Source organism: Ictidomys tridecemlineatus, unplaced genomic scaffold (genome assembly GCF_052094955.1).
Source record: "Ictidomys tridecemlineatus isolate mIctTri1 unplaced genomic scaffold, mIctTri1.hap1 Scaffold_54, whole genome shotgun sequence".
NCBI lineage: Eukaryota > Metazoa > Chordata > Mammalia > Rodentia > Sciuridae > Ictidomys > Ictidomys tridecemlineatus.
The window spans coordinates 1,694,758-1,722,059 of NW_027523576.1; the positions used below are offsets into that span (position 1 = coordinate 1,694,758).

The 27,302-nt window shown below is 37.5% G+C and overlaps 1 protein-coding gene across 1 annotated transcript in view; it reads right to left on the reverse strand.

The window, feature by feature from the left end:
* Positions 1–21,416: 21,416 nt before the first annotated feature.
* The window catches only part of LOC110597404 (activating signal cointegrator 1 complex subunit 3), a 35,892-nt gene continuing 30,006 nt past the window's right edge, over positions 21,417–27,302 (reverse strand). Inside the window, exons 8-10 of the mRNA XM_078036964.1 lie at positions 26,603–26,812; positions 24,047–24,221; positions 21,417–23,951 (exon numbers count right to left, since the gene is read on the reverse strand). Of these exons, the coding sequence (XP_077893090.1) occupies positions 24,189–24,221; positions 26,603–26,812 (243 nt within the window). The 3' untranslated portion in view covers positions 21,417–23,951; positions 24,047–24,188. The remainder of the gene's footprint in view (positions 23,952–24,046; positions 24,222–26,602; positions 26,813–27,302) is intronic.

The window sequence follows — 27,302 nt, forward strand, 5'->3', positions numbered from 1 at the left end:
GAGTCCCAAGAGGAAAACTGGATTTCCTCTATCTTCTAGTTTGGTTTAATCAGGGGGCATCCAATGGAGAATGGAGGAGAGAAAGTTTTAACTGTTTACTGCCATGATTTGACCACTTCTTTCCATGAACTTGACAATGGCCACATTCTTCTCTGGTGCAACTCTGATGAGCAGCCTCTATCTATGGCTGAAGCACTCACCAGTTTAGGGAATCTTTCTTTTCTTGCCTCATCTTGCCCAGGGCAAGACCCTAGTGTTGCTAGTACCCAGTGTTAGTTACTCTTTGGTGGTGCCCAGAACAGGGTCCCATTTCTGCAAACAGGTTAAACCTGTTTTAAACCCTTATCAGTTAAACCTTGTGCATATGCTCATCAGTTTGGGTTGGAATTGGGCTAGAATAATATACAAATGTCCTTTTGGAAAGGATCATCTGGTGGTGGCCCACAAGGTGGCTCGAAGGGATGAAATCTATCTGGAGAGAGATCTGGTGAGGGACTGGGTTAGAAGCAGCAGGCAGTTTAGTGAGGGAGGAGAATAAGGGCAGGTGCAAATGTCCTCTTTGCTATGCAGCAGCCCTACTTCTGCTCCCAGCTACGTTGTCTAGAGGACACAACTGTTCACTGCATATTTCAAATGCCAAATGTCATTTTTAGGTGACTGAAAGATAAATCCAAGAAACAGAACATCTGATAGGCTCCCATTGTTCCAATGAAACCATAATCAGTGCTCAGGACTGTCTGCATCTCATCAGAGTGCCACCCTATCTTGGTCACCTTCACCATAACAAATTTGAGATTTGATTTAGATGAGACTTTCCTAACTGAAGCATATTTTGCACTCTGTTCTTTTTCTTCTGGCTTTATGTGCATCCATTCTACCCACCCTCTTCCTTTCTGGCAGAAGCAGAACCTGCCTGGGAAATATGTGGGCAGAGCAGGAGCTACTGGGTGACTGGGTGGTGCCTACCTTTGTGTTTCCCATGTGCAACACAGATTTTCTCTCTTGTCTTCCTCCCTGGCTTTCACTCTTTATATTTCAAAACTAGGAAATGTATTGTAAGACTGCTTTCATTGATTCCTGGATTAAAAGATGGTCTGACAATGCTGTGATAATCTCAAAAGGAGAGTGATACCCTGTCCCCAATAAACTCTTTCCTTTTTGTTTTTCATGTTTTTATCTTTTCAGCCTTGACTAGGCTCAATTAAAAACAATGGCCACCTCTTCAAAAAGGAACACCAAGCCCTTTGAATGGGCTCATTCTGCTCCAGGTTCTTGCCATCTATCTTCCCTTGGCAAGTGCCAGGAGAAGTCCGCAGGTAGTTGTCCAAATATAAATGAAAAGGCTTAACTCTAAAACATTGCCATCTGAGAGGGGTTTTAGGAGACTTTACTCTGTGGTTTTGGCAGTGACAGTGTGTTCCTTTGCCAGCATGCAGAGAAATTTGCCCTGTGTCTCTTGGGAGTTAGAGATTTTCATCTCTAGTATCACCACACAAGACCTATCCACACTTTCACCTCCCCAATAAATCAGAAAACTCAAAAATAAAAAGTGAACAGCCAAAAATAAAATAAAAGTGAATGGAGAGAAGGTAGGGGCTGAGGAAACAAAGGAAAGGGAAAGGTATGGCAACACTGAGTTTATATTTTATCCCTTATCAAAGACACATTTATACATGTAAAAACAGAGAATATTTCAATATCTGAATGAAGGAAGAAGAGAGGTGTTTTCAAGCAGATTCCTCCAGTACAACTGTCTCCATGCTTACACTAGTGTGGCACATTATTGGAGTTATATATAAAAACAATGTATATTGAAGTGATCATCAGATTCTCAGGTAAGGACAGAAAAATAAAGCAACAAGAGAATATTAGAGGGAAAGACCATAGGGTATAAGCTTTGCAATTTACCCTTAATTTTTTTGGTACTTTCTTTTTTCTATGTCTCTATTAGGCAGCAACCACCAGAGACAGGTCTTATGAACCTACAGGAAAATGTTACTTCCAAGAAAAATCCATTTTCCAAAGCAGATTCTGTTGTGTTTCAAAGTTGCAGCAAGTTTAACAGTAGAATGCGTCACATAGTAATATTATTGAGAACTTAGGGCTTCAATTATGAATCTAACATTAGATTCTTCAACTTTCTGAGTGAGTGATCCATTTTAGACTATTTAGAATACTTTATTTTCCATTTTGGTAAGCCATTCTAAGTATCTAATAATCTCAAATAACCACTGAAAAGGGATAAATATGACAGCTTTTTTTTTTTCTTATTTGGAGGCACAAAGCTTTGATTATTTAAGTAAAAGAACATAAACATCTGATCTCAACTTATAAATGACCTTAGAAAGAAAAGTTATATGAACAAAATAAAAATCCCCAGGTAAGTATCAGTAACAAAGGTAAAAACTCACATCAACAGTAGGCCAGTGTGGAGCCCTTGATCCTCCTTCTTGTTAGAGGGTGGGAAATCTTGACCCTCAGCCCTAAATATTGGGCTTAGGTCAGGGGACAGACCACCCAGCCTCAGTATCTGCCATCCCAAAGGTTCTGTGCAGACAGGCCACTTGTGCCTCCTGACATAAGAGTTCTCTTAGATGCCTGAGGCTCCTCCTCTGTTATGTGGCCCAAGGAAACACACACCCTGCTTTAGCCTGATGCTAGTTTCAGATGGGCTCATGACAGCTGACCACTCTACAACAGGCATCCCCGGTAGCCTGGGTAACTCCAGTGTGTTCCCAAACACTCGGCCAGAATCCCATCTTAGCCTGCTACTGCTGCTGGAGGATCAGCATGGAGCAGGGAAGATGCTCCTGTGCTTTCTTCTAAAAAAGAAAAGGGGCAGAGTTGGACCACAGGGAGGTACATAGATGCCTCCAATGAGTCCAGAAAGGACATCATTAGAAAAAACTTTATCCTTTATTTTCCCATATGTACCAATCTTATTCTTTCCCTAGAATATGGAGAAATTGCCAAAAGAACTGAGCCCTAAGCATTATAAGCACCATGAGTGCAGAAATATTTTGTTCCTCAGCCCTTGTGATGGCATTACAGAGATTAGCACTTGATAACCTTGATGGTTGTGCACTTCTGAAGTAAGTAAAAGTCTCCTAGTGAGCTCCTAAATTAAGGAAGAGAGGAGGCCCAGCTAACTTCTACATGCTATTAGCATCAGAAGCATGGCAAAGCTACAATTTAGCACAAATCTTAAAAGCTTATGAATGCCAGAAAATGATGTAAACTGAAGAATAAGTCTATCGAGCAAATCTGCTGTGTCCCCTCTATTAGATAATTAGTTCTGTGAGCTCTAAGAGAACTAATTTTCTACATTAGACAAGAAATAAATTACTGATCCAGGTGAAAGGGGAAAAATTTATTATCAAGTCATAAATGTCTAATTAAAACTTTGAGAAAAGCAATTAGCAAAAATGAAGGCTATTATTTAAGCTGATTTAGGCTCAAAAAGAGAAGAGAACACCTTTTTACACCATCCATTTGTGATCCAGCAAAGCTTCATTTGTGTGAAAAAGACTTTCAAACTTCTCTTTGTGCACTAATTTCCAAATTGACTAAGACAGAATCTCAGTATCATCTTGTTTTTGGCCAAATCTGTTTTTACCTAAATTGATTGTGTCAGATTTTTTTGCCATTTCCAAAAATTAAATTCTGTCTCCAAGAATGTTTGTCATCACAGAGGAAAAACATTCTTTAGGTTTGAAAAGGAATTCTGCAAAAAGTTTCAGAAGCAAGTGGGCAAGCTGGGCATAGTGGTGCATGCCAATAATCCCATGTTCTCAGGAAGCTGAGGCAGGAAGAGTGCAAGTTCAAGGACAGTGTAGGTAACTTAGCAATACTCTGTCTTAAAAAAACCCACACTAAAAGGTGGCAGACATGATCTGGGAATTTAGCTCAGTGGAAGAGCATTTGCCTACCATGTGCAGGGCCTGGTTTTCATCTCCAGTACCAGAAAAGTAAAAATTTTTAAAAGTGCATAATAGTTGCATTGTTGAACCAAGAATAGCCTATGAAAATTATTGTTTTGCAGAAAATAATATTAATTTAATGTTATTTTAAACTTTGGCTAAAAGTCAAATTGATTTATAATTATTTCTTTTAAAACTAAGCATCTATATAATCAAATTCATGAAAGTCTTTTTTATATACTTTTTCTATTAAGTTATACATGATAGTAGAATGTATTTTGGCACATTATACATTTCTGGAGCATAACTTCTCATTCTTCTGGTGGTACATGATGTAGAATTACATTGTTCTTGAAATCATATATGCACATAGGCTAGTAATGTCTGATTCATTTTACTGTCTCTCCTGTTCCCATTCCCCCTACCTTCCCTTCATTCCCCTTTGTTTAATCCAAAGTACTTCCAATTTTCCCTAACCACCACTTCCCTTATTGTGAATAAACATCTGCATATCAGAGAAAACATTCGGCCTTTGGTTTATTTCACTTAGCATGATATTCTCCAGTTCCATCCACTTATGGGCAAATGCCATAATTTCATTCTTCTTTATGGCTAAGAAATATTCCATTGTGTATATATACCATATTTTATGTATTCATTCTTCTGTTGATGGGCACCTAGATTGCTTCCATTGTTTCGCTATTGTGAATTGAGCTGCTATAAACATTGATGTGGCTGCATCACTGAGTGCTGATTTTAATTCCTTTAGGTATAACCCATGGAGTGAGATAACTGAGTCAAATGGTAGTTCAAATTTCAAGTTTTCTGAGGAACCTCAATACTGCTTTCTGTATTGGTTCTACCAATTTGCAGTCCCACCAGAAATGTATGAGTGTACCTTATGAGAGTCATTTTTAATCAAAGGACTATTGTTGAAATTTATACAATTGCTTTTAAGATACTTGAAGAAAAGAGAAAATCTTTTGTTTTTCTTTAAAAAAAACACTGGCATGCTAAAGCTCTCCTTTTACATTCTTTGTTCTTATGAAAAGATCTCATTTCATTTTCCATGTCTATAATTATTGGCTAAGAAAAATTATTTCCTTTCACTTATTTTCCATTTTATCTTTACTCTGTCTTCCTCAGCCTATTGAAATATATGTTCTCTAAATTTTAGAGATTTTGACTGATTTTGAATTCCTTGAAATTATTTTCTTGTTGATAGATAGCTCTTAGGTAGCCAGGAAGTTGTGGGGTTCACCTAGAGTAAATAGAGATAACAAGCCCTAAAAGAAATCAGGAAATGTCTGAAGTCCTAGATTCTAATTCACTTTTCAAGATCTTTTTTCATCGAATTTCCCAGTATCTATCAATTGTAGTAATATGGAAGCATCATTGCCCTCAGCTCTGAATTAGTCTTTTCCTATTTCCCTATCTTCACATGCCACCTTCGTCTTGTGTCTAAAACTCACATTGATATCTCTGTAACCACTGGAAAATTTTCAAAGCTCCAAAGTTTTCTGAAGGGCTGATTTAGAAAGCTGAATTGCTTGAGGTGCATTTTTAAAACTTTTCCAAAGGTTTCCTATTCTTTTGGTAAAGCAATCAACATGGGTGAAAGAATTGCATAAAGCTCTGATCCTTGCTGAGTTATGAAATTATCACGTCTGCCTCACACACAGGTCAGTATACTGGTGCCTCACAGGGCACTTGGAGTGCAGAGGTTAGAGAGGTAGGAGGGTAGGTAGTGGTGATTTTTTGGAAATAAACAGCATTCACTGGTCAAGGTGTTTACATGATCTCTTTAGAAGCCACTGGGATAGAGATAGTGGGGCAAGCAAGGTGATTGTGACCACACAGTGTGGGAAGATAGGTTTCCAGGCAGGGAGGACTCCATATGCCCTATCCTGGCTCTAAACTATCAGAACCCCAAAGAGTAGGAGACATGGGTGGCCACTATGCTTAATGCTGCAATGTTGAGACCTGTGAGTTTTCCATATTTGAGTTTGACTAGCCAATCTCAAAGTCAGTGTACCAGGGTAGATGCTACAGCTGAATAGATATTTGGGGGTCAAAATTTCCAGTCTTGCTCTTCCCATGTATTATTTGCATGTAGAACTTTTGTGTGAGTTCTCTGTACCCTGTGTTTAACTATGTGAAAGGAGGTGTTCTGATTTCATCCTACAACTTGGAAACAAGATTCAAAGGTCTACGACACACAGGTAGGAAATGGCGGGGACATGGCTTCCCTCTAGGCCCAGCTCCAAGTCCTGTGCTTTTTCTGCCACCCATGGGTCTTGGTAAATGTTAATTTCTCCTCAAGAAGATTCCTCAAATTTTGAGATAATAGGGGAGAAGGAGAGTGGGGGAACAGGCAACCCCGGTAATAATCTGAGGAAGGCACTGGTACTTTATGGGGACCTGCTGGCAAAGGAAAGATGTGTTTTCAAACCCGTCCTTAATACCAGCCATGGTCAACCTGAGAACAATTTGCAGTGGAAAGTTGCACCCAGAAAATTCTGCAGCCTGATCCTAATTAGGACCTAACCTCTTTCATCAGGTGAACTTTTTCTTTATTCCTTCACTGTAGAAAACGGACTTTAATTTGTTAGTGAAATAGCATATTAATATATGTAGCCTTATAATTTGTGGATGATTGAGAGAAAATAGTTTCATTGGAAAAATTGGGCTTTTGTTTCTAACTTTCCTTTTTTTATTTCTCCAAAATAATTAGTGCTTTAAATGTGTTCTTTCAGTTTTATAATAAAGGAGTGAAGGAGACCACTAACTTCTTCCAGAGCCTTCTTTCATATCTACCTGTGTGTGTTATCTTCATGGCTTTGTGGTTTCAAATCAGGGAGAGTTTATATATTTCCCAGAGGACATTGAATGGCAGTATTTGAAGTGGAGGCTGCAACCTCAAAGAAACTTACCAACAAATGAAATCAAGGCAGAAGCACATGGACACAAGTGAGAGAATAGGGAGTCAACATGCCCCAGAGAGTGCAGGTTTATAACCCAGATCTGACACCACTCTGGGGGACTTCTTTGCACCTTTGGACTCTTATTTCATGGATATTTTGAGTGGGGAGGAGCAGTGATTATAGAAGTGCTAGAAGCAGACCAGATGCCCAGTTTCTCCCTATCTTGACCTCTTCCCTTTCTAATCCACTGCAGGTTGCTTATATTCCAGGCAATGGCTCTTTATTTGAAGGTGTTTGAAAATGACATGCTTCTGTGTTCTGCCAACAGTAGGAAGAGGGCAGTTCCACTGAGGAAAAATTCATTGAGCACTTAAGTGTCAGGCCTTGGGAATAAAAGATGAAGAAACCCTGCCATGAGTGAGTTACCCCCACTGGACCAGGAAGACCCAAAGGCACTGTAAGCATCATGGGTATGTGCCCAGGGAAGTGCTGGGGAGAACAGGGAGTGGACACTTGGCCAGTCAGAGAGATGCCTCTGGAATAGACTTGAAGAGGAGAAATGTCACAGGCAAGAAGAGGATAAAGACCATCCAACAGAGCTGGGCCTGGACATGTGGAGAGGGAGGCAAAATGGGAGGTCTGCAGCGGAGACACAAGGCTGCTGGCACTAAGGCCTGGCAGGAGTCTCTGAAACCTGTGAAGCCCAGGAGGTAAAAGGAGAGGGTTTCTTCAGTTTCTTAGGGCTTCCATTAAAACAAAACAAAACAACAACAACAACAAAGCCAACTCCTAATTGGATGGCTTAGAACAAAGGAAATTTCCTATGGCCTCACAGTTCTGGAGGGTAGAAGTCTGCTTTCAAGGAGTCAGCAACCTGGGGAGGAAGGATCCTGGTCTCATTGGGTTCCCATCACCCTTGACTTTGGCTTCAGTCTCTGTGGACTTGTTCTCCTGGGGTCCTCCCAGTGTTTCTTCAGGCCATGATCCCTCCACACATGTCTGTATCTGTGTCCAGACTTCCCCCTTTTTATAAGGACACCAGTCCCACGGGATCAGGGACTCCCTGATGACCTGTTTGCATTTGAGTGCTTCTGTTAAAAATACTATTTCCGACTCCGGTTACATTCTGAGGTACTGAGAATGAGGACTCAAACATACTTTGGCTGAGAGAGGAGTGGGAAGAAGACACAATTTCAATCATTTTAGGCATTAAAGGGGAAAATAACCCTGAGATTTTTTAAAGCATAAAACAAGCAAGACAATACCTCTTTTAACACCCCTCCACACTAACCACCTCCTTCCTCCACCCAAAAAAACCACAACTTTTTTTTCTGCCTAAAGCACAATGCAGGGTCTACTTTTGTTTTAATCATCCTCTATTGCAGACTCATCCCTGGTGACCATCTTACTCAGGATCAGAGTTTTATGGAGGACTTGAGGGCTTTGGGCAGCAGTGGGGTGATTTCCCCAGACTGCAAACACTTTGGAGGCCTTGTGCCTTCTCGGAGGAGGGTCTCCCCATGGACCCTTTTCACGGATGAAAAATCCCCCTTCCCCCTAAGTTGTCCTTGGCAGGAAATGAAAGCTTTTCCCTCGACTCTCCATGGGATCCTCTCCCTTCATACAAACAGCTCACGAACCACTAGTGAAGGAAACACTGCATTCATCTTTTGGCTTTGTTTGTTGGAAGCAGACTATGATTTTGAGCATTTTATTCTTTTTAAAATGTTTTTATTAGTACATTATAGTTATACATAATAGTGGGTTTATTTGGACAGAGTATATCTTCATGGAATGCAGTTTGCTCTATTTCAGTCTCCAGTACTTTCTCTTCCTCTCCCCTCCTTCCTCCTGTTGGCCTTCTTCTCCTCTTCTGGGCTTCCTTTTATTGATTATTATTTTAATTAGTGCTTTATAGACATGCATAAAGATGGAGTTCACTGTAGTCTATTCATATATGTTCATAGCATCATTTGATTAATTTCATTACAAAGTTCTTCCCTTTTCCAGTTCTTCCTCCCTCCTTCTCAATTCCCTTCCTCCACTCCACTAATCACAGCTCTATTTTCAGGGATCCATCTTGTCTTTTTCCCCCTCATGTTTGAACATATTCTTTTATCCAACATTTGAACCAATATTTTTTTTGTCATGCTGGTTATTGAACCTAGGGCCTCATGCTAGGCAAGTGCTCTGCCCCTGAGCTGTATCTCCAGCCTGAATCCAACTCTTTTCAATGGAAAATTACTGTGTGATCATGAGGTTACCAAAAAAAAATCAAATGGTGCAAAACATTAAACATGAAGTCTCTCCCTCTGATCCCTCCTCAGAAGCCACTGCTCATAAATTTTCTGTATAGCCTTCCAGAATTATTCTATGTAGAACATTGAGTTCTTTAGACAACACACACTTAGTAGGAAACATGTTGTTAAGTGAATAGCAGTCTGGGGTGGAGGCTGTATAATATTCTCCAGCAGTGTCTGTTAGACGTTGGGGACCGAGTTTTACCAGAGAACTCTTTGCCTGAAAAAAACCTTGAATTTCTGAGATTCTGTTAGTACTTTGGTCTCCTTCATATCAGCTTTCCGGCTACAGGAAGGGATTTATCTACCTAATGACCTGCAGCCAGGAAGGATATTCGGTAACCTCACTTTGTTCTGTTGACCTTCACTGGAGCCTCAACTGATCCTTTGAAGAGAAGATGAGACAATGAGCATGATGAGTGCTTGAGAAAGCTCTATTTAAATATTCATTTTCTCCTGTTTGTTTTTTGGTTTTAATCCTTAAGTCCATTATTTTAAATCTGTCTGCATTGCACAGATCATTCTCAAGCACTTCCTCTGTACAAGGCTGTGGGTGCAGGTGAGGAGACAAGGTGAACTTGTGCCTGAGCATTCCCGGCAGAGGTGGTGGTGACTCACTGGGTGGGAATGGTGCAGGAAAGGGCCAGGGAAACCATCCAAGGCTGGTTCTTATTGTCTTTTCTATTCTGAACATCTGCACAGTTCAGTTCCAGTCGAAGGTTGGACTTTGTAGGTATTTCTTCTGATGATGCATATGAGATGCAATATATTCTGAGAGGGATACGGATTGCTTCTGAAAACAATTCAAATGATGAAGGAATTTTATACGTGATCTTTTTGTTTTTTCTTGAATAAACCTTAAGTTATGGGGAAATGGTGACTGAGGTGCTCTGACAAGTCTGACATCTCTTTAAATAGATCCCCCATTTGGGTGTGCATCAGAATGAAAGCCATTCGAGGCAGTTCATTGCAGAGTGTTGCGGTATTTGCATTTCTCATCAAAGCTGCCTTTTCTTTATTCAGCACTTTTATTTCTCAGTGAGGGTGGTGTTGGAGGTAGTGATGTTGGAGGTAGTTTGCTTCTATGGTTGTAGCTAAAACTGGGAAGTAATAATTTTCTGGGTTTTCTTTTCCAATCCATGTGATAGGAAATACAAAAACATAAAGAAATCTGGTTAATATGAATACCCCAGGGAATACCATTTTACACAAATATACTCTAAGGGAGAAATGATTGTTAATGTGAGCTTTAAAAGTCTGTAAATCAAAAATAGAAGAGAACCTTGAAGACCTTTGTCACACCATGAAGCATTGTTGATTCATGTTAACATTTTAGCCACCCTGCTTTTCTAGGAGAGAAAGAATTCAGGACACATTCCCATTTCTTAGGAGATTCACTAAGAGACCTGGGCAGCCCAGTGGCTTCACTGTGCACCTTTGGGCAGAGCTTGCTGTGTCTCACTGGGAGAGCAGGAAAAGAGGGGGCTCTTGACTCTTATTCATGGGATTCCCAGGGAATTCTCCCAGAGGAAATCTCCCCAATCACAAAAAATCCCAGGAGTTCCTGGGAAGTTTTGCAGTTGAACCTTAGTTTAGAACAGCAGAAGAGCAAAGCACATGCTAACCCTGTCGTCTTGATATATTTAGGGTAATTGTGAGAAATTGTTGCCCTGTGGACCTCAACCTGGGTCTGAAATATGTTGTGTGGCTGCCTTTATTCTACAATTTCAGAATCACCTGCTGAGATATAGGGGCTGGAGGTGGAGCTCAGTGGTACAGCACATGCTTAGCCTTCACAAGGGTTTGAGTTCAATTCCAGCACCTCACCCCGCCCCAAAAGTCATACTACTCTAGGAAAATCATCATTTATTCTGTCTGATTTATTTTGATTCCTGAACTAAAATTTGAACTTGAATATTGGTTACCTATGTGCATTTTTTTTCTGCTAGGGATTGAACCCAAAACCTAATGCATGCTAAGCACATACTCTATCACTGAGCTATATCTCCATCCTGGCTATGTGCATTTTGATTAAATTAAAATGATAAGATCAGAAATGGGGAAAATTTTGTTGCAGCAATTATTTGTAGTATCATGCATATAAAAGCTCATCGACTTAAAAATGAGCAAACTGTTCTATGTTCATACAGTGTAATAAACTAATTTTGTGTGAAAAAAGTTTAAAAGCTTGGTAAGTGCTTCTGTGTTAGTTATCTATTGATAATAAACCCCAAACATGTTAGCTTAAAACAATACACATTTATTATCTTGTAGGTTCTGTTAATCAGGGATCCTGGAAAGATTTAGCAGCTCATTCTGGCTCAGAATCTTTGAGGAAGCTGCCTTCAAACTCTCTTCTTGGCTATGGGTGCCTCTCTGCAGATCTTTTTCCACAGGGATGCCTCATGACATAGCACGGCCATATCAGCTGCCTTTCTCCAATAGGGATGAATCCTAGAGAGAATAAGAGAGAGTGCCCAAGATAGAAGTCATAGTCATTTTATGACCTAACCTTCTAAGTGGCATCACATTACATATTCTGTTCACTTAATGAGAGAAAATTCCCCAAGGGTGTGAAGAATAGAAAGTTGGGATAATCAGGGGACCAAATGGAGGCTGTTACAACTGATTACTATTTTTGAATGTATTAAAATAAATGATAAAATTATATAAAATATGAAAAAAATTGTAGTAACATCAATAATAATATTATGAAAAGAAACATGAAATTTGGGGTGAGGATTGGCTCTTGGAATAGAAGGTGGGAGCAGGATTGGGAAAGGGTGAAGAGTACCTGTTTTTAGTTCTCTTTAAAACAGTGAATATGGGGCTGGGGATGTGGCTCAAGTGGTAGCATGCTCACCTGGCATGCGTGCGGCCCAGGGTTCGATTCTTAGCACCACACACAAACAAAGATGTTGTGTCCGCCAAAAACCAAAAAAATAAATACTAAAAAAATTCTCTCTCTCTCTCTTTTTCTCTCTCTCTTTCTTTAAAAAAGAGTGAATATGAAAATGTTATACTTCAATAAATTTGGAAGACAGTGAATAAATGTACATTGACATTTCTGTATTGTTGATAGGTCTGCAATATTTCACAATATTAAGGAATGAGCAAAATAAAAATAATCAAAACCCCTTCATCTATCTTTTTTGAGCTCACTGGGATGGGCTTCAGATATTTGGCAGAGATGTGAGAGATAGAGGAGAGGGAACCCCTGACTCTCTGGTTATCTGTTTTGCTTGGGTTTCACTTTATTGGAGATTCTAGTGTTACTAAAGGACCACTATTCAGCCAACCAGTAACATTTTAGTGTGTAATAGACAGTCTTAGATTGAGTGATAGGAAAGCCGACTCACCCTCACACTCTAACCCGAGTCTTCCCTAATTTAGGGATATGGATCCTTGCAGGAGAAGGCATAGTTAAGTTTTCATGAATGGAAATTTGTTTCTGCACTTTATTTTTAAAGATTTCTAGAAACAACAACTTTCATCTCTAGTATTTAATAGGTTACTGAAATACATTTTCAATAAAATGAACTGGTGAAATGGTCTGGAGACCATATCTGTATGTAATTGCAGCCTGTGTATACTCTATATTTCTCTTTTTCATTTAACATCTCATTGCTGTCATATTATCTTCATCTGATCTTATTAAAAGATTTTTGTTATGAAACATTTTCCTAGGTTTTTTATTATTGTAATTGGTAATGTTTTTCTAAATTCTTTTTTAGCAGTTTTCCTGCATTTTAATTGGTATTTTTCCTTTCTGATTGCTGATTCATGGATTTTCTGGAATGCACATGCAGATTGTATCTCTGTGAACAGTTATTTTAAATATGCCAGGATTGTTCCTAGAAGATTTCCTAAGTAAAAACTGATTCCAATCAACTTACTTAAATTCATTCTGAATTACCTCAGACTCTGTCTTTAACACATTCAATATTTATGAAATGCATCCCCATGAGTGTTTAAAAATATTGTTTGGGGATGGGATGAAGCATCCAAAAATAATTAACACAGTGGAGAAAGATAACAAATGGAAAAAACTGAAATAGATTTTTAGTGAATATAGTTAAATTGATTTTCATGCTTATATAAGCATGGGAGGAACACAACTCCCAGGAAGGTTGGGTGGGTATAGCTTGCAATATTAAGCAAAGTACATAAATGCTTTTAAAGGACACTACAGAACCTGCTTGACCATTTTATTTCACTCTAGGTGTAACAAACCTTATGATCCATACACTCAGTGAGAGTGTGAAGTACCCCATATTCCTGCTCTCAAAAGTTCTTCTGCTCCAGAGTGATCCCTGTTTCTGCTGATTCAGACATCAGAAATGGCCTTTAGTAGTCTGTGAAGTGGTGAAGTTTGTCTCTAGAACACAGATGAGTAGAAATGAGGCAGTCAGACCTCTCTTCTACTCTCTGGGCTTTCTAGGTGCTGTTTACTATCCCCTCAAAACATGGTCTCAGGAAATACCCACAGAAAGCTCCAATGAAGTAACTCAGGTTTCCATATGTGTACTGAGCTACATTTCAGAAGTGGAATACCTATTCCTGAGAAATAGGACACAAATACAAAAATTTATTGTTTTTGGTAGAAGTGGAGATGGTAAAGTGTGTTTTTAGTCTATTACCTTACTGACACATAAAATCAACCCTGAGAATGACATTATTCATAGTTTACTAACTTAGACTTCCATTCACATTTTGTTAGCTATTTTTAATTATTTATCATTTTCTAAGCATTTTCACATAAATGATTCATTTAATGAAATTGATCCAACACTTGCTGTGTGAGAGGAAGCCTGAGCAAGAGTTAGCTCTGTTTTTATGGGTGAGGAAATGGGAACAGAGGATAGTCAATAGGATATTTTACCCTAAATCTTTCAAAATGTGATTGGATTACCACATACAACATGGGGTGAAGTAACACCACAGAAGCTCATTAAAAAACAAACAAACAAAAAAACCCAATAAATCACACAAACAAGAACTGCTTCTTTTGGCATAGTAAATACAGCTTTTCTTTATAAGCTTTTCCTATTCCTTCTAGATCCCTGGTGAAATCATGTTGTAAAAGACAGTAAAGCATATTTCTGATAATACTAATGAGCTCAAGTAACACAGATAAAGATGCACACTCTTGGTAAATAGCCCATAATCAGGCCATTTTTTGTATTGTAATTAGAAGTATTTATTTGAAGATAAAATTGAAGTTATCAGCATTCCTTGTTAGAATTGTAAACACTTTCATGCAATATTGATTTTAGATATTTAAGGAAATATTCAGTGACTGGTTTCCAGTGTGTCCTAGAGTTTGGTAGAGAGAAACGGTTATGTTGAGGAAGATAATGTTTGATTAATGAAGATTTCCATTGGTAGTTTGCCTATTCATTATTTTTTAACCATAGTGTGAAGTTTGATTTTTTTCTCATTTTAATCAAAACTTTCTCTTCTATAATTTTATTTTATTTATTTAAAAATGTATCTTGTTTTTCATGGACATAAAATAATTGTACATATTGATAGAGTACAATGAGGGTCTTGATACATGTGTCCATTATGCAACAAATTGCATCAGGGTACTTAGGATATCCATCACTTCATATGTTTGTTTGTGTTGAGAATATTAAAAATTTCCTTCTAGCTATTTTGAAGTAGTCACTAAATATTGCTGTTTTAAAATGTTTGATGAATATTGCTAGCCATATCTCTACTGTGCAATAGAACACCAGAACTTATTCCACCATTTTAACTGGACTGTCTCCTGAATAAATGGTGCTGGGAAAACTACAAAAGAATGAAGCTAGACCTCATTGCTCACCAAATACAAAAATCAACCCAAAATTGCTTAAAGGCTTAAATGTTAGACCTGTAATAATAAACTATTAGATACTCATTTTTTTTTGCCAGTTCACTCTGTTTAGTTTTTTTTTAATTAACCCATGTATACAATTTGACTCAAGGCAGTTATAAACCTAGAACTCACATATCCAAATAAGTCCTGACCTTTTAGTTTGCTACTTTTGGAGAATATGTGCCAATCCTGACACGTTGTCATGAAGAACACTTTTAGGACTTCTCTTTTCTGATTGTCTTTCGTGTCAATTCACAAATCATGAGAAAAGTAGTTTCACTTTTGGCAGTTAGCATTACTCTGTGTTATCAGCCTTCTCCTTCTCAGAAATTATTTGGTTATTTCAGAAGTTCCATTTATACCACAAAGGAGTAACATTTGACACCTTTAAGGGCATTTGGAAAAATGGGTCATTGGCTTTGGGGAGTTCCAGAATTCGCTGTAGCAGTCTAAAAAAAAATAGACTTTCAGGACAACCAAAAATCAATTATTATTCTCAGAATTTTTGAGAACCTGGAAAGAAATAATATAACAAAACTTCTTAAGCTCAAATTTTTAATTTCTTGTGTTGGCTAGATTTTAAATTTTTATTTTTTATTTATTTTTAAAAAATATTTATTTATTTATTTTAGTTGTAGATGGACACAGTATCTTAATTTTTATGTGTTTATTTTTATGTGGTGCTGAGGATCAAACCCATGGCCCCTGCGTGAGAAGCGAGTGCTCTACCACTGAATTACAACCCCAACCCCTAAAATTTTTAGTTTTGAAAGCAGGAAAAAAAAGCTTATCCAATGCATGTCTTTGAAACAAATTTCTATATTCAGTAATATTTGAAAGCTAAAACCTTAATTCAAGTTAGTTTTTCTTTTTAAAAAGAAGGTGGTTTATGACATATTTTTTGCCTACTCACTTTGAATTATTTCTGAAAGACAGAAGGCCCAAATTTTTACCAATCTTTATTCTTTAGATATATGAAGCTTCTGTTTAGGAGGCAAACTAAAATGGTCATATTCATTTGCAACTTTAGAATACTTGTAATATCCAAGATGTATTGCTATATAAAAAATTTCACTCTCCTTTTCCTTAAATCACCATCATTGTTATCATCAAAATACCAATTAAGTATACTTTTCCTTGACAGAAGATATAAGAAGATCTGGTTAGTTTTTGTTGAGCCTCTAAGCATAGCTGTGATTTCTAGAACGAGGTGGAGGTGTGTGGGTACTTTATAATTCATCTGACTGCCCATGAACATTTAATGATTCAAGAAATATTTATTGAGCTATTGTTAAGGTGAGATTGCAATAAATCACCAAGTCGATCTTAAAGCAGGAGACAGAAACCTTATTCATCAGCCATTGGTTCAGATCCACCAGCTGGCAGGCCAAGGGGTAGGCTGCAGGTGTGTACTTTTTGACTCCCTCCTGGGATTTGAGGACACTTTTTATAGTCCCAAACTATACTAATCATAAGTAGCTGCTGCTGTGATTCCAAACAAATGTCATGAGATCTAAAATCATAAGCAAAAGGGGGAGTGGGTCAAAATGTCCCTAGATGAGTACAAGTTGAATGGTTACTCACATTTAGACAATCAGTCTTGGAGAGGGTACATTGTCCAAGAAAAATGAGAACCAAAGGGAGAACAATTTTACATTATATAAGAATTGCCATTTTGTGTTGTCAAATATGCTTTGCTAAGCAACTATTGATGGATACAGAAGTGAGGCTTTCCCACGGGAGAAGCAGTTTTTATGTGACAGGGAGTCTCAGGGGAAGATGGAGTCTGTTTGGTCTTTGCCTGTATAACGTGGTCTAGAACACTACCACAAGCCAGGACATGCTGTCAGTCCTGGTTTTACAGTAAAAGACAAAAGTGACAAAAATTTCTGCCTTCCTGAATCTTAGTCAGGAGAGACTCCTGCTTCAGTAATAAACCAAAGGATAGTTTTATAGTGGTGATAGAAATGATGGAGAAAAACCAAACAGGACAGGAGAATGGGTATGACTGATGGGCTTGGCACTTAAACTAAGATGGTCAGACATGCCAAACAAGGCAGGGAAAAGCTTTCCGACTGATGGAATGAAAGGGAAGAGGGTTTTCAACTAGCCGCAATGTGACCCATGGTTTGATGTGAACTGAGCAGGAGAGAGAGTAAGGAGATAAATGAGAAGGAGGTGAAGGCAGGAGACAGCAGACCATGCAGGGCCTTGGAAGGCACTGTAAGGATCTGGGCTTTTATTCTGAGAAAGGCATTGGAATCTCTTGAGCAAATCAGACTCCTGTTAAGACTTAGGTTTCAAAAGGCTGACTGTGTAGAGAAAAGATTTGTGAAGGGGCACGATGGGTGGGAAGCCCATCAGGAGGTAGCATGCAAGGGGTGGTAGAGGTGGAAGTGTCTGGACGAATTCAAAGGTGTAGCTGAAAAGGTTTGCTGACAGATGTGGAAGATGTGCTTGGGAAACGACTGCAGTTTTCCAAGGATGCTGATTAGTGATTCACTAAAAGGGCATGCTGAAATTTGAGGGGGAGGGCCGATTTTGTGTTTTGACTTTGTTGTATTACTTGTGTGTGTAATATTTGGTGACCAAATATCTCATGTCACTGTATCCTCTTCCCACCAAAGCCATCTGTGAAATTTGAAAGAACAGGAAAAAGAGGGTTCCTTATCCATGTAAGAAAATAGGTATATTCCCCTTTAGATGCTGATAAAGCTTTTGTGTTCTTATATCAAGGGTTATGGAGTATGAAGGTGGTTTCAGATCTTGAATTCTAGTTGCTCCTACATGCAATAGAAAATGTAATAGGAATAAATTACAAATATATAATGGGGATATATGTACACATACAAATACATTAATTTACATTAATGGATGTGGCAAGGGGAAATATTGGAAGGAAAAAGGCTGATTTTTACCAATTAGTGTCTGCCCTATCATCACCCACCTCAATACAGGTGATAGCATGGGATCTTTGAGGAGTGAAGCCAGATAATTTACTTATTCATTACCTATCCTTTCTAGTTGCCCACCCAGATCCTTACCTCCTACTCACAAAGTTTCTGTCTTCCTGTTTTGCTGAAATACTTAACCATCACTAATGACAACTACACTCAAAGACCCTTGACTTAGTTCATGCTTCCGTGACCTCTTGCCTATTTGGTACCCATTACCCACAACAGACATGGATGCTTGCCCTGTTAGGCTCTTGGGTGTCTCCTCTTTCTACTGGTTCTTTGTTCTACTCTCAAAATATTCTTTTCAAAACCTTCTCTGGCCCCTCAGGACTCCTTACTAAGGAATACTATATATTAAATTATTTTCAGAATGTTTTTTCCTTGACTTTCTTAGTCATACCATTCCTACATGTACAACAATCAGATTGATTTTCTAAAGAAAGTTTCTCCAGTGTCAAGCCCTGAGCACTCGTGAATTTTCCGAGAATTCCATGGCATGTGCATGAAGTTTGCAGTCATTACTAACTCAAGGTTACTTCACAGACTTGGGTTTTTGTTTGCTGAACTCTGAAAATGCAGACCTCCCTTTCCTCTGAACGGAGCCTCCGCTGCCATGGATGAGATGTAAAGCCTTCCAATATGCTGGGCCCATCGACCTCAGATTGATCTATTTTGACCCTCAGCAAGCAGCAGATGCAGGAGCTGGAGGCACACTTCCTGAAGGACCCCTTTCCGTCCCACGGTACCACGGTGGCCATGGCCTCCAGCCTCGTCCTAGAGGAGCAACTGGTGCAGAATTGGGTTACGATGCAACAGAAGATATAACCCAACTCTGAACGAGGCTGTCACCCATTTGCACAATGCCTCGGGAGGCCTCGCGCTCATCCTGGGCACACTCCACCTGGGCAGGCCCATTCTGGTCAAGCTTCTGTTGTCCATGCCCATCCTGCAAAGATGTCCACTACCCCAGCCCAAGAAGAACCAGAAGCTTCTCCATTCAGGCCCAGGAGAGTGCCTGGCCCCTCATGGGAGAGGATGAGGAACTAGAAGCCGCCTTGAATAGACTCTACACTGCAGAGCCTGAGGAAGGTGACCTTGAAGACCCAGACAAATCATCATATCCAGCAGATTTCTGAGTGGATGGGAGTTCTGCACCTGCCACCTTCCAAAGTTCCCACAGGTCCTCCCTCCGGCTACTATTCCATCTAGTTGTTGTCCCCACCTGTCATTTGAGTCACCTAGAAGTGTCTGAGTCTCCAGTCCAGGAGTGCAATTCCTGGGTGCATTTCCTTCCCTTGATGCTGACCCCGCCCATAGCCAATTTTATCACTCATTCCTAATTTATGGGGATCTTTGCCCGCAGCCCAGTGCCACGGCTGCCTGCATCTCCAGGAATGAGGGACATCTGCTTTCCCCAAGGATTTTCCCACAGTCCTCTGCTGACAGCCACACCCACATCAGATCCCATCCCCCACCTCCATCTTTTAGATACTATATCCAATATAATTTCATCATTTTGAAATAGTTTGGAGCTTTGTCTTAATTTAGGTATTTTTCCTCTTATTTTCTTTTGGTCTTTGCTTTGTTACTTGTTTGAGGTTATTTTTCTGTTTGATTTTCCATAAATTTTCTACTTTTGCTTCAGTGGAAAAAAAAAAGAAAAAGAAAAAGAAAATGCAGACCAGTTAGACACTCTAGGTTGGGCTATTTCAGAGTCTTGCTAATACTGTTTTAACTGTAATCCTCTTTCATCCTCCCCTCCCAATTCTAATCATCAGCATTAAATGATTAAATGTGTAGATCACTTTGGGTCATATGGACATTTTAACAATATTAATTTTTCCAATCCATGAAGATAGAATGTATTTCCATTTATTTGTGTTCTTTTCAATTTAGTTCTCTCTCTCTTTTTTTCTTTGAGTTCCTTATATATTCTGGTATTAAGATCTTGTTGGGTGAAGAATTTGCAAATATTTTCTCCCATTCTTTGTTTTTTTTTCTTCACTCTTACTTATAATCTTTTGCTGAAAATGTGTTTTTTAGTTTTATAGTATCAGATCTTACATATGTAAGTCTTTAATCCATCTCAAGTTAATTTTTTAATGTGGTGTGAGAGAGGAATCTAATCTCCTACATCTATGTGTTGACATCTAGATTTCTCGACAGCATTTACTGAAGAGGGTAATTGCCCAAAAGCATGATCTTGCTGTCTTTGCCAACAATTTGATTTTAAGTGCATGAATTTATTTCTGGGTTTGAAAAATCCTATTTTATTAGTCTTTGTGTATATTTGTGCTAGCACCACAGATAGTTTGGGTCACTATAGTTTTATAATATATTTTGAAGTTGGATTGTGTGATGTCTCCAGCTTTGTTATTTTTGCTCAAGATTGGCTATATTAGGTCTTTTGTCATTCCATATGAATAAGAGTACGAATTTTAGGATTTTTTCCTATTATTGAAATAAGTATGACTTTAACATTTTAATTGCATTCAATGGATACATCATTTTGGATAGTATGGATATTTTAGCACTATTAATTTTTCCAATCCATGAAGATGGAATGTCTTTATTTATTTGATATGTTCTTCAGTTTCTTTCACTAATGTTTTATGGTTTTCAATGTAGAGATCTCTTGCTTCTGTGGGTAAATTTATCGCTAGGTATTTTTATTTTATTTGTAGCTATAGTGAATGAGATTGACAAATGATGTGAGCAGACATCTCAAAAGAAGATTACAAATGGCTAACAATTACCTAAAAAAACTGCTCAATATTACTGGTTGTCAGGGATATTCAAACCAAAACCAAAATGATATCTCAAAACCCAGTTAGAATCACAATACTAATAATAGTAATAATAATAATAATAATAATAAAATACCAAAAAGGCAAATGTTGATGAGATTGTGGAGAATAGAAAACTATTATACACTATTGGTGAGAATGTAAATTAGAATAGCCACTATGAAAAATGGCATGGAGTTTCCTCAAAAAACTAAAAGCTGAACCAGTACATATAATAGTAACCCCATTACTATTAGCTATATATACATCCAAAGGAAATAAAATTAGCATATCAAAGAGATACCTACACTTTCATGTTTACTAAAACACTATTTACAATACTCAAATATGGAATCAACTGTGTCCATCAATGAATGAACTGATAAATAAAATGTCAAACACACAAATGAAATATTATTCAGCCATAAAAGAAAGGGATTATGTTATTTGTGGAAACACAAATATGTTGGACATCATGTTAAGTGAAATAAGCCATGCATAAAAAGACAAATATTGCATGATTTCACTCACTTGTGGAATCTTAAAAATGCTGAGCTTATAAAACTAGAGGGCAAAATACTGTTTATGAGAGGTTGGGAGACTAGGGGAGATGTTGAGGAGGAGATATTGGTTAATGTGTACAAAGTCACAGCCAAACAGGATAAATATAACTACATATCCTTAGTTATTCAATACACAATGTATCAATGTTCCAAACACCCATAAAGATGTACAATTATAATGTCAGTAAAAAGAGCATAAAGTAAAAATAAAACTACAACAAACCCGGTCTAAATATTCCTTAATATTTTTATGTAATATTTCTCTAACCCACAGAGCATTTTCTTCCTATTACTATTTTGATTTCTTTATCACAATTATGTACATCTTGTTTTCATCACTAGAATATCTCGTCTGAAGGGCGGGTATGTTTTTAATTCATTAGAGTACCCAACAAGGTGCCTAGGACAAATAGGATCGACACTGTGACTATTTTGAATCGATAAAATCCAAAGGAATATGAAAATGACCTACCATAGAATTTTAGGGTTGTACAATGTAATAGCCAACTCAGAGATGATGCAGTATCTGAGGGGAAGGGGGCTGTGGGGAGTCTAGTTAAGAAAATCATTTTATGGCAATTAACTGAAATCTTTTTTCATTTCTCCCTAAGAAAACAAAATACTCCTCACAAATTTTAGGACAAATAATTCTCTGAGCAGTCAGTATTTGAATAATTTTAAATACTGATGAATTTTTAGGCCATGAAAAGTTATGAGAAATTTATGATTTATAAATCTAAAAATAGGACTAATCTGATTATTATACATCCTATTCACGAAACACATAACACTAAAATTTTGGGTGAGTAATCAGTGTGGATACCATCATACACCCATCAGAATAAGATTAACTTTTGTATCCAAGTGCACCCTGCTTGACTAGTACCCTCTGTGCCTTAATTTGAAACTTAAAAGATTTGTCATTTTACTATTTTTTCTCTCTGATGGATATAATTCCTCCTACATCCTGTGTCATGATCAGTGAAGCAGATTTCCTACTTCCCAAAACCTGCGTGCTCCCTAACAGAGAGATGATGCTAAAAACAGGAAGTTTCAGGTGAGGCTGTATCCTTGCAAGTTTCTGTATGGACTGGTAACTGTTGTCTACATGTAAACTTCATTTTCTTTAAATTCCACTAAAACTACAGAGAAGGCACAAATCTCAATTAGGAAATAAACTTCCAAAAGAAAAAACACAGAGAACTCACTCTATCTAAAGCTTTTGGGGACACCTCATCCCCTCATTACTTGGCATGTTCATCTCAGTTATTTAGATTTTATTTTTGGAAAGTGACTGCTGGTTCCCTTCATGCTACTTTTATTTCTTCTTCCTCCTTTTCTTTTTATTTTAGCATGAAAGAGGAGATATACATAAACCATAAATTTCGAATTCAGAAAAACTTATATTTTACTACTTGTGACAATTAAAAAATATTTAAAGGTCATTCATTCAGGAATCACTTTTCAAAGACAGAATTGCATTCCACTAAAATATATACTATGTGGATGTTGAACTTTAACAACATTTTAGTTTCAAACAATATTTTTCCAAAAAGGAACTTTATGGAAATAGATATTTCCATGATTATACTTGGGAACCTATCTGTGGAAGTGGATGATAAAGACCAAAAATTGTCTCCACATGTTACTTCATAAGTTAGACTGTAGTTTTCTCCTTGCATAAATAAATATGTCAAAAAGAGAAGTAGTCTTGAAGTAGAAGAGAAAGAAAAAGAGGGCAGAATAGGAAAAAGGGATATAAAGGGAGAGAAGGAGGAGAAAAACCTGAGTCAGCCAGAGAAGCAGGAGAAAAACCTGAGTCAGCCAGAGAAGCAGGAGAAAAACTTAAGTCAGCTTGTCTTGAAGTGGCACTCTGTATATTTTATTTCCACCAGTATTGTATCTACCTTTCTAAGATCAGTATATTCTTTTATCTTTTTTTAATTGTCATTGGACTCTGAAATATAGTTTTACATCATATATTATTAACATTTATAAGAAATTTTTGAAATCATTTCATCGTGATCAGATCACAGTATAAATTTTGCTCACAAGACACACACATCACCTCATAGATTTATACATTTTATGATGCAGAGTTAAAATTCTAACATGGTCACACCTCAATGTAGTTTGTATTTAAAAAAGGAAAAACCAGTATTCATGTAAACAGTACATTATGAGATGTAAAATTTGATTGATAACTCATATAACCTCAAATATACACAAATTATAAGATTATTCTACATGCTCATTCATTTTACATGTAAAGAAAGAAGACAATATTATAAAAGGCAACATTTGTTAAAAGGCCACTGTGGCTAACTTGGTGTCGCTGGAGTCAGTACTGCAGCCACTGTTAATTTCCTGGATGTCTTGAGGTTAGGAGTAGATTCTGTCAAGGCAGACATCAAGTAATTCAACTTTGTCCAGATGACTGAACAGCCAGATTTCTTAACAAATTCCTTCAAATGCACTGTTTGTGTCAGGTTATTGTATTGCCAGGTCAGAGAAGGCATCAGAGACCTCTGTGTGGACCTGCATGGAAATGCTTGCTTGTGTGACGTTGAGATAAATGTCACACTGCTGGTCCAGACCAAGGTAGCAGTCACTCATGAGATAGAGAGTGTAGATATACCTAGAATAAGAAAACAGAACAAAAATGTAAAACTGGTTTCCTAATCAGAGTCACACTTAATTCTTTTATAACTTTGGTGGCAAGATTCTGCTTACCTTCCGGGTATTTCAGTGGTGAAAAAAGAAAGGGAAGCAATGTGATGATTTTGAACATATCCTACTTGTCTTAAAGCAAGAAGTTCTCTCTTGTCCACTTCTCCAATATCAAGAACCATCCTTCATCTTTTGATTTGGGAAATCAAGGGGTAACTGCAGAGCTCTCTTGCTTTCCCTATAAACCACAGAAAAAGATAAACTATTGACTACATCTACACTTTTCACATGGTTTGGAGGTGGTTAAAAGGCACCGCTCGGGGCTAGGATTGTGGCTCAGCAGTAGATCGCTCGTCTAGCTTGTGCAGGGCCCTGGGTTTGATCCTCAGCACCACATAAAAATAAATAGATACAATAAAGATATTGTGTCCAATTACAACTAAAAAAAAGGCACTAGGGTCTTACCAGAAGGCCATAAAAAAAGAGTTCAGCACTTCCATCTGGGATGTCTTTAATTCCCTTCCTTTGTGGTGATTGATATGTTTTTGTATGTTTCTTCAGGGCATACAGAAAACCCTTTGAGCTACTACTACCAGAATATTTGGCTCAGAAAGAATAAAGCTCTGAATCCTGACATCAAATTAGTAAAATCTCAAGCCATTCCTCCAATTAACATTAATACCCCACTTATAGACAAACAAACAGAGATATAGCCATGTGAACCAAATCTTCCCAGTCTTATTTACAAAGAACTGATGCTTAGGAAAACAAACAAAAACCAGTCAAGACTAGACTGTGTAACTCAAGATAATAAGCACAATATCAGATCAATATCTTCTTTCCACCCAAGAATAAAATACACATAAAAAAGCACATAGTATATCAAAAGTTTCTTTCTTTGAGGAATGAGGAACTATAAGTCATGCAATTTGTAACACACAGGAATCACCACAATTTAAGACTAGCACCAAAGTCGGAGCTGGGGTTGTAGCTCAATGGTAGAGCGCTTGCCTAGCTCGTGCAAGGCCGTGAGTTTGATTCTCAGTACCACATAAAAATAAGTAAATAAAATAAAGGCATTGTGTCCAACTATACCTAAAAAATATTTTTTAAAAAATTAAAAACAAAAGACTAGTACTAATGTAATGACAGAATCTGGAGTCTTTATCTCGGATCAACTTTTACAAAAACAAGGTTACTATAATGTGTCTTTAAGACAATGACTTTATGGCATAAAACATATTAATAATGACATGTTCCTATTGAGATTTCACTCTGTATTCCAAGGGGAGATGCTTCAGTTATAGCATTTTAAAACAGAGCCAGAAAGTAATATATAGTTCCATAGCAGTTAGGAATAACATCTACAATTTTTTTGAACATGATTACATCTAATTTTAAAGTAGATTTTGAAGGTTAAAAAAAAGAAATCTACCTTTGCTCCATGATTTTATCTTTATTATTATGATTTTTATAACTATTTATATGATTAGTTTATGATTATTACTATTTTTGGAAGCTGGAATTTAGTAAGTCATCTAGAAATGCTCATATTGAAGCTCTGAAATGCTAGAGGCCTATCAGTTCATGTTCGTATTGGCTGATATTTAGTATTAGAAATGAAATGAAGTGAGACCTGTACTGAAAGGACATTGTAACAATACACATGACTATTCTATGAAAACAGAGAAGCTTACTCATCCCAGAGGGTTACTCTAGATATTAAAAACCCTGAATCCACTAGGATAAAAAGAAAAAAAATGGACAAATTCTTTCTTATTTTAATTACTATGGTATTAAAAACCAATCAGCTCACACTATGTGTACTAATATTCTTAGAGGACTAAATAATTGATTTTGGTGTCAGAGGCTACAGAAAAGAGCATAGTAATTTAAAATAAAACTACTGTACATTTTTGGTCTGTATGAAATTGACAAAGCTCTCTCATGTGCATTATAATGAAGGAAGCAGCTAGATGTGGCAACTGAGTCTCAGAAAAGCTTAGCTTCTAATTCAAATTCAATAGAGCTAAGAAGGAAAGCTTCAATTTCATCTGCATCTGGCCTGATGTGTTTCCTATACCAAAGTGCCTCTAGTGCAGTACTTCTCAAACTTTAATGTCCTTAATAATCATGTGTACATGGGGGTACTGGGGATGGTAGAGCATTACCTAGAATGTGTGAGGCCACTGGATTCAATCCTAGGTACGAGAAAAAACCAAACCAAAACAAAAAAAGGATCAAGTGGGGCACCAAAAAGAGCTTCAGTTTTGCAAATCGCTCATACCCTGAGATTCTGATTCAGTCATTCAGGAGAGGGGCCAAGAATCTACACTATAATGGCACTCCAGGAAATTCTGCTAGACTGAGTGTGTAAACCACACTTTGAGAATAGTACTCCAGGCAATATATGACTATGTAAGGTGGATATTCTGGGGTTGAAAATAGCACATGAGAACTGACTGACTACTGTCAAAGACTGACTCTTGCTGGTTAAGGCCAGTTGAGAAAGCAGGATTCATGAATGACACGGACACATTAGTAATAGAAAAGATATGTGTGGTGGCACATGCTGGTAGTTGGTGCCAAATATTTGAGAATGGAGACCAAATACTATACCTTGTGGAACCCAAAGTGAACTCTCTGCAAGCTGACTTGGAGCACATACTCCTGATCAGCGTGTAATCTGATCCATTTGTTGTCATCTCGTTTGTCTGCAGTCAGAGTTGAGACAGAGAGTTCATTGTGTCCTTCAGCTAAGTCATCCCATGAGCCTTTAACACTTATGCCAACATATATCACTGGCAAATGAGATAAAAAATTCCATGCCTAAAAAAAAGGAAAAACAACAAAAAATGTCACATGGAGTATTCAACTAAGAAATAGTGTAATTTTAGAAAAAAATCAAACTTTTAATTTTGAGATTAATTCTAAATTAGATGCAATTGAAAGAAATAATGGACATCTTTTGCATCGTTTACCCAGTATCATGCAATGGTGGCATTTTTCAATACCAGGATACTGACATTGACACAATCCACTGATTATTCAGGTTTCCCTAGTTTTTCTTGTACATAGGTGAATATATGTAGAACAGTGTTTTATAAAATCCTCTTTAAGTTTTTTTTATAAACCAAAAAATTATTATCTAAACTTTTAACTTATTATAAATGCCTCTTCATATTGAGTGGTTATTGACTATACTTAAAAAAGAGGGATTAAAAGTGTTTATTGCTATTTTTTTTAAAGAGAAGCATCTATTTTAACGTTTATGTGACATTTAAGGTAGAAAACATTACTTAGCGATATAAAGGAAATC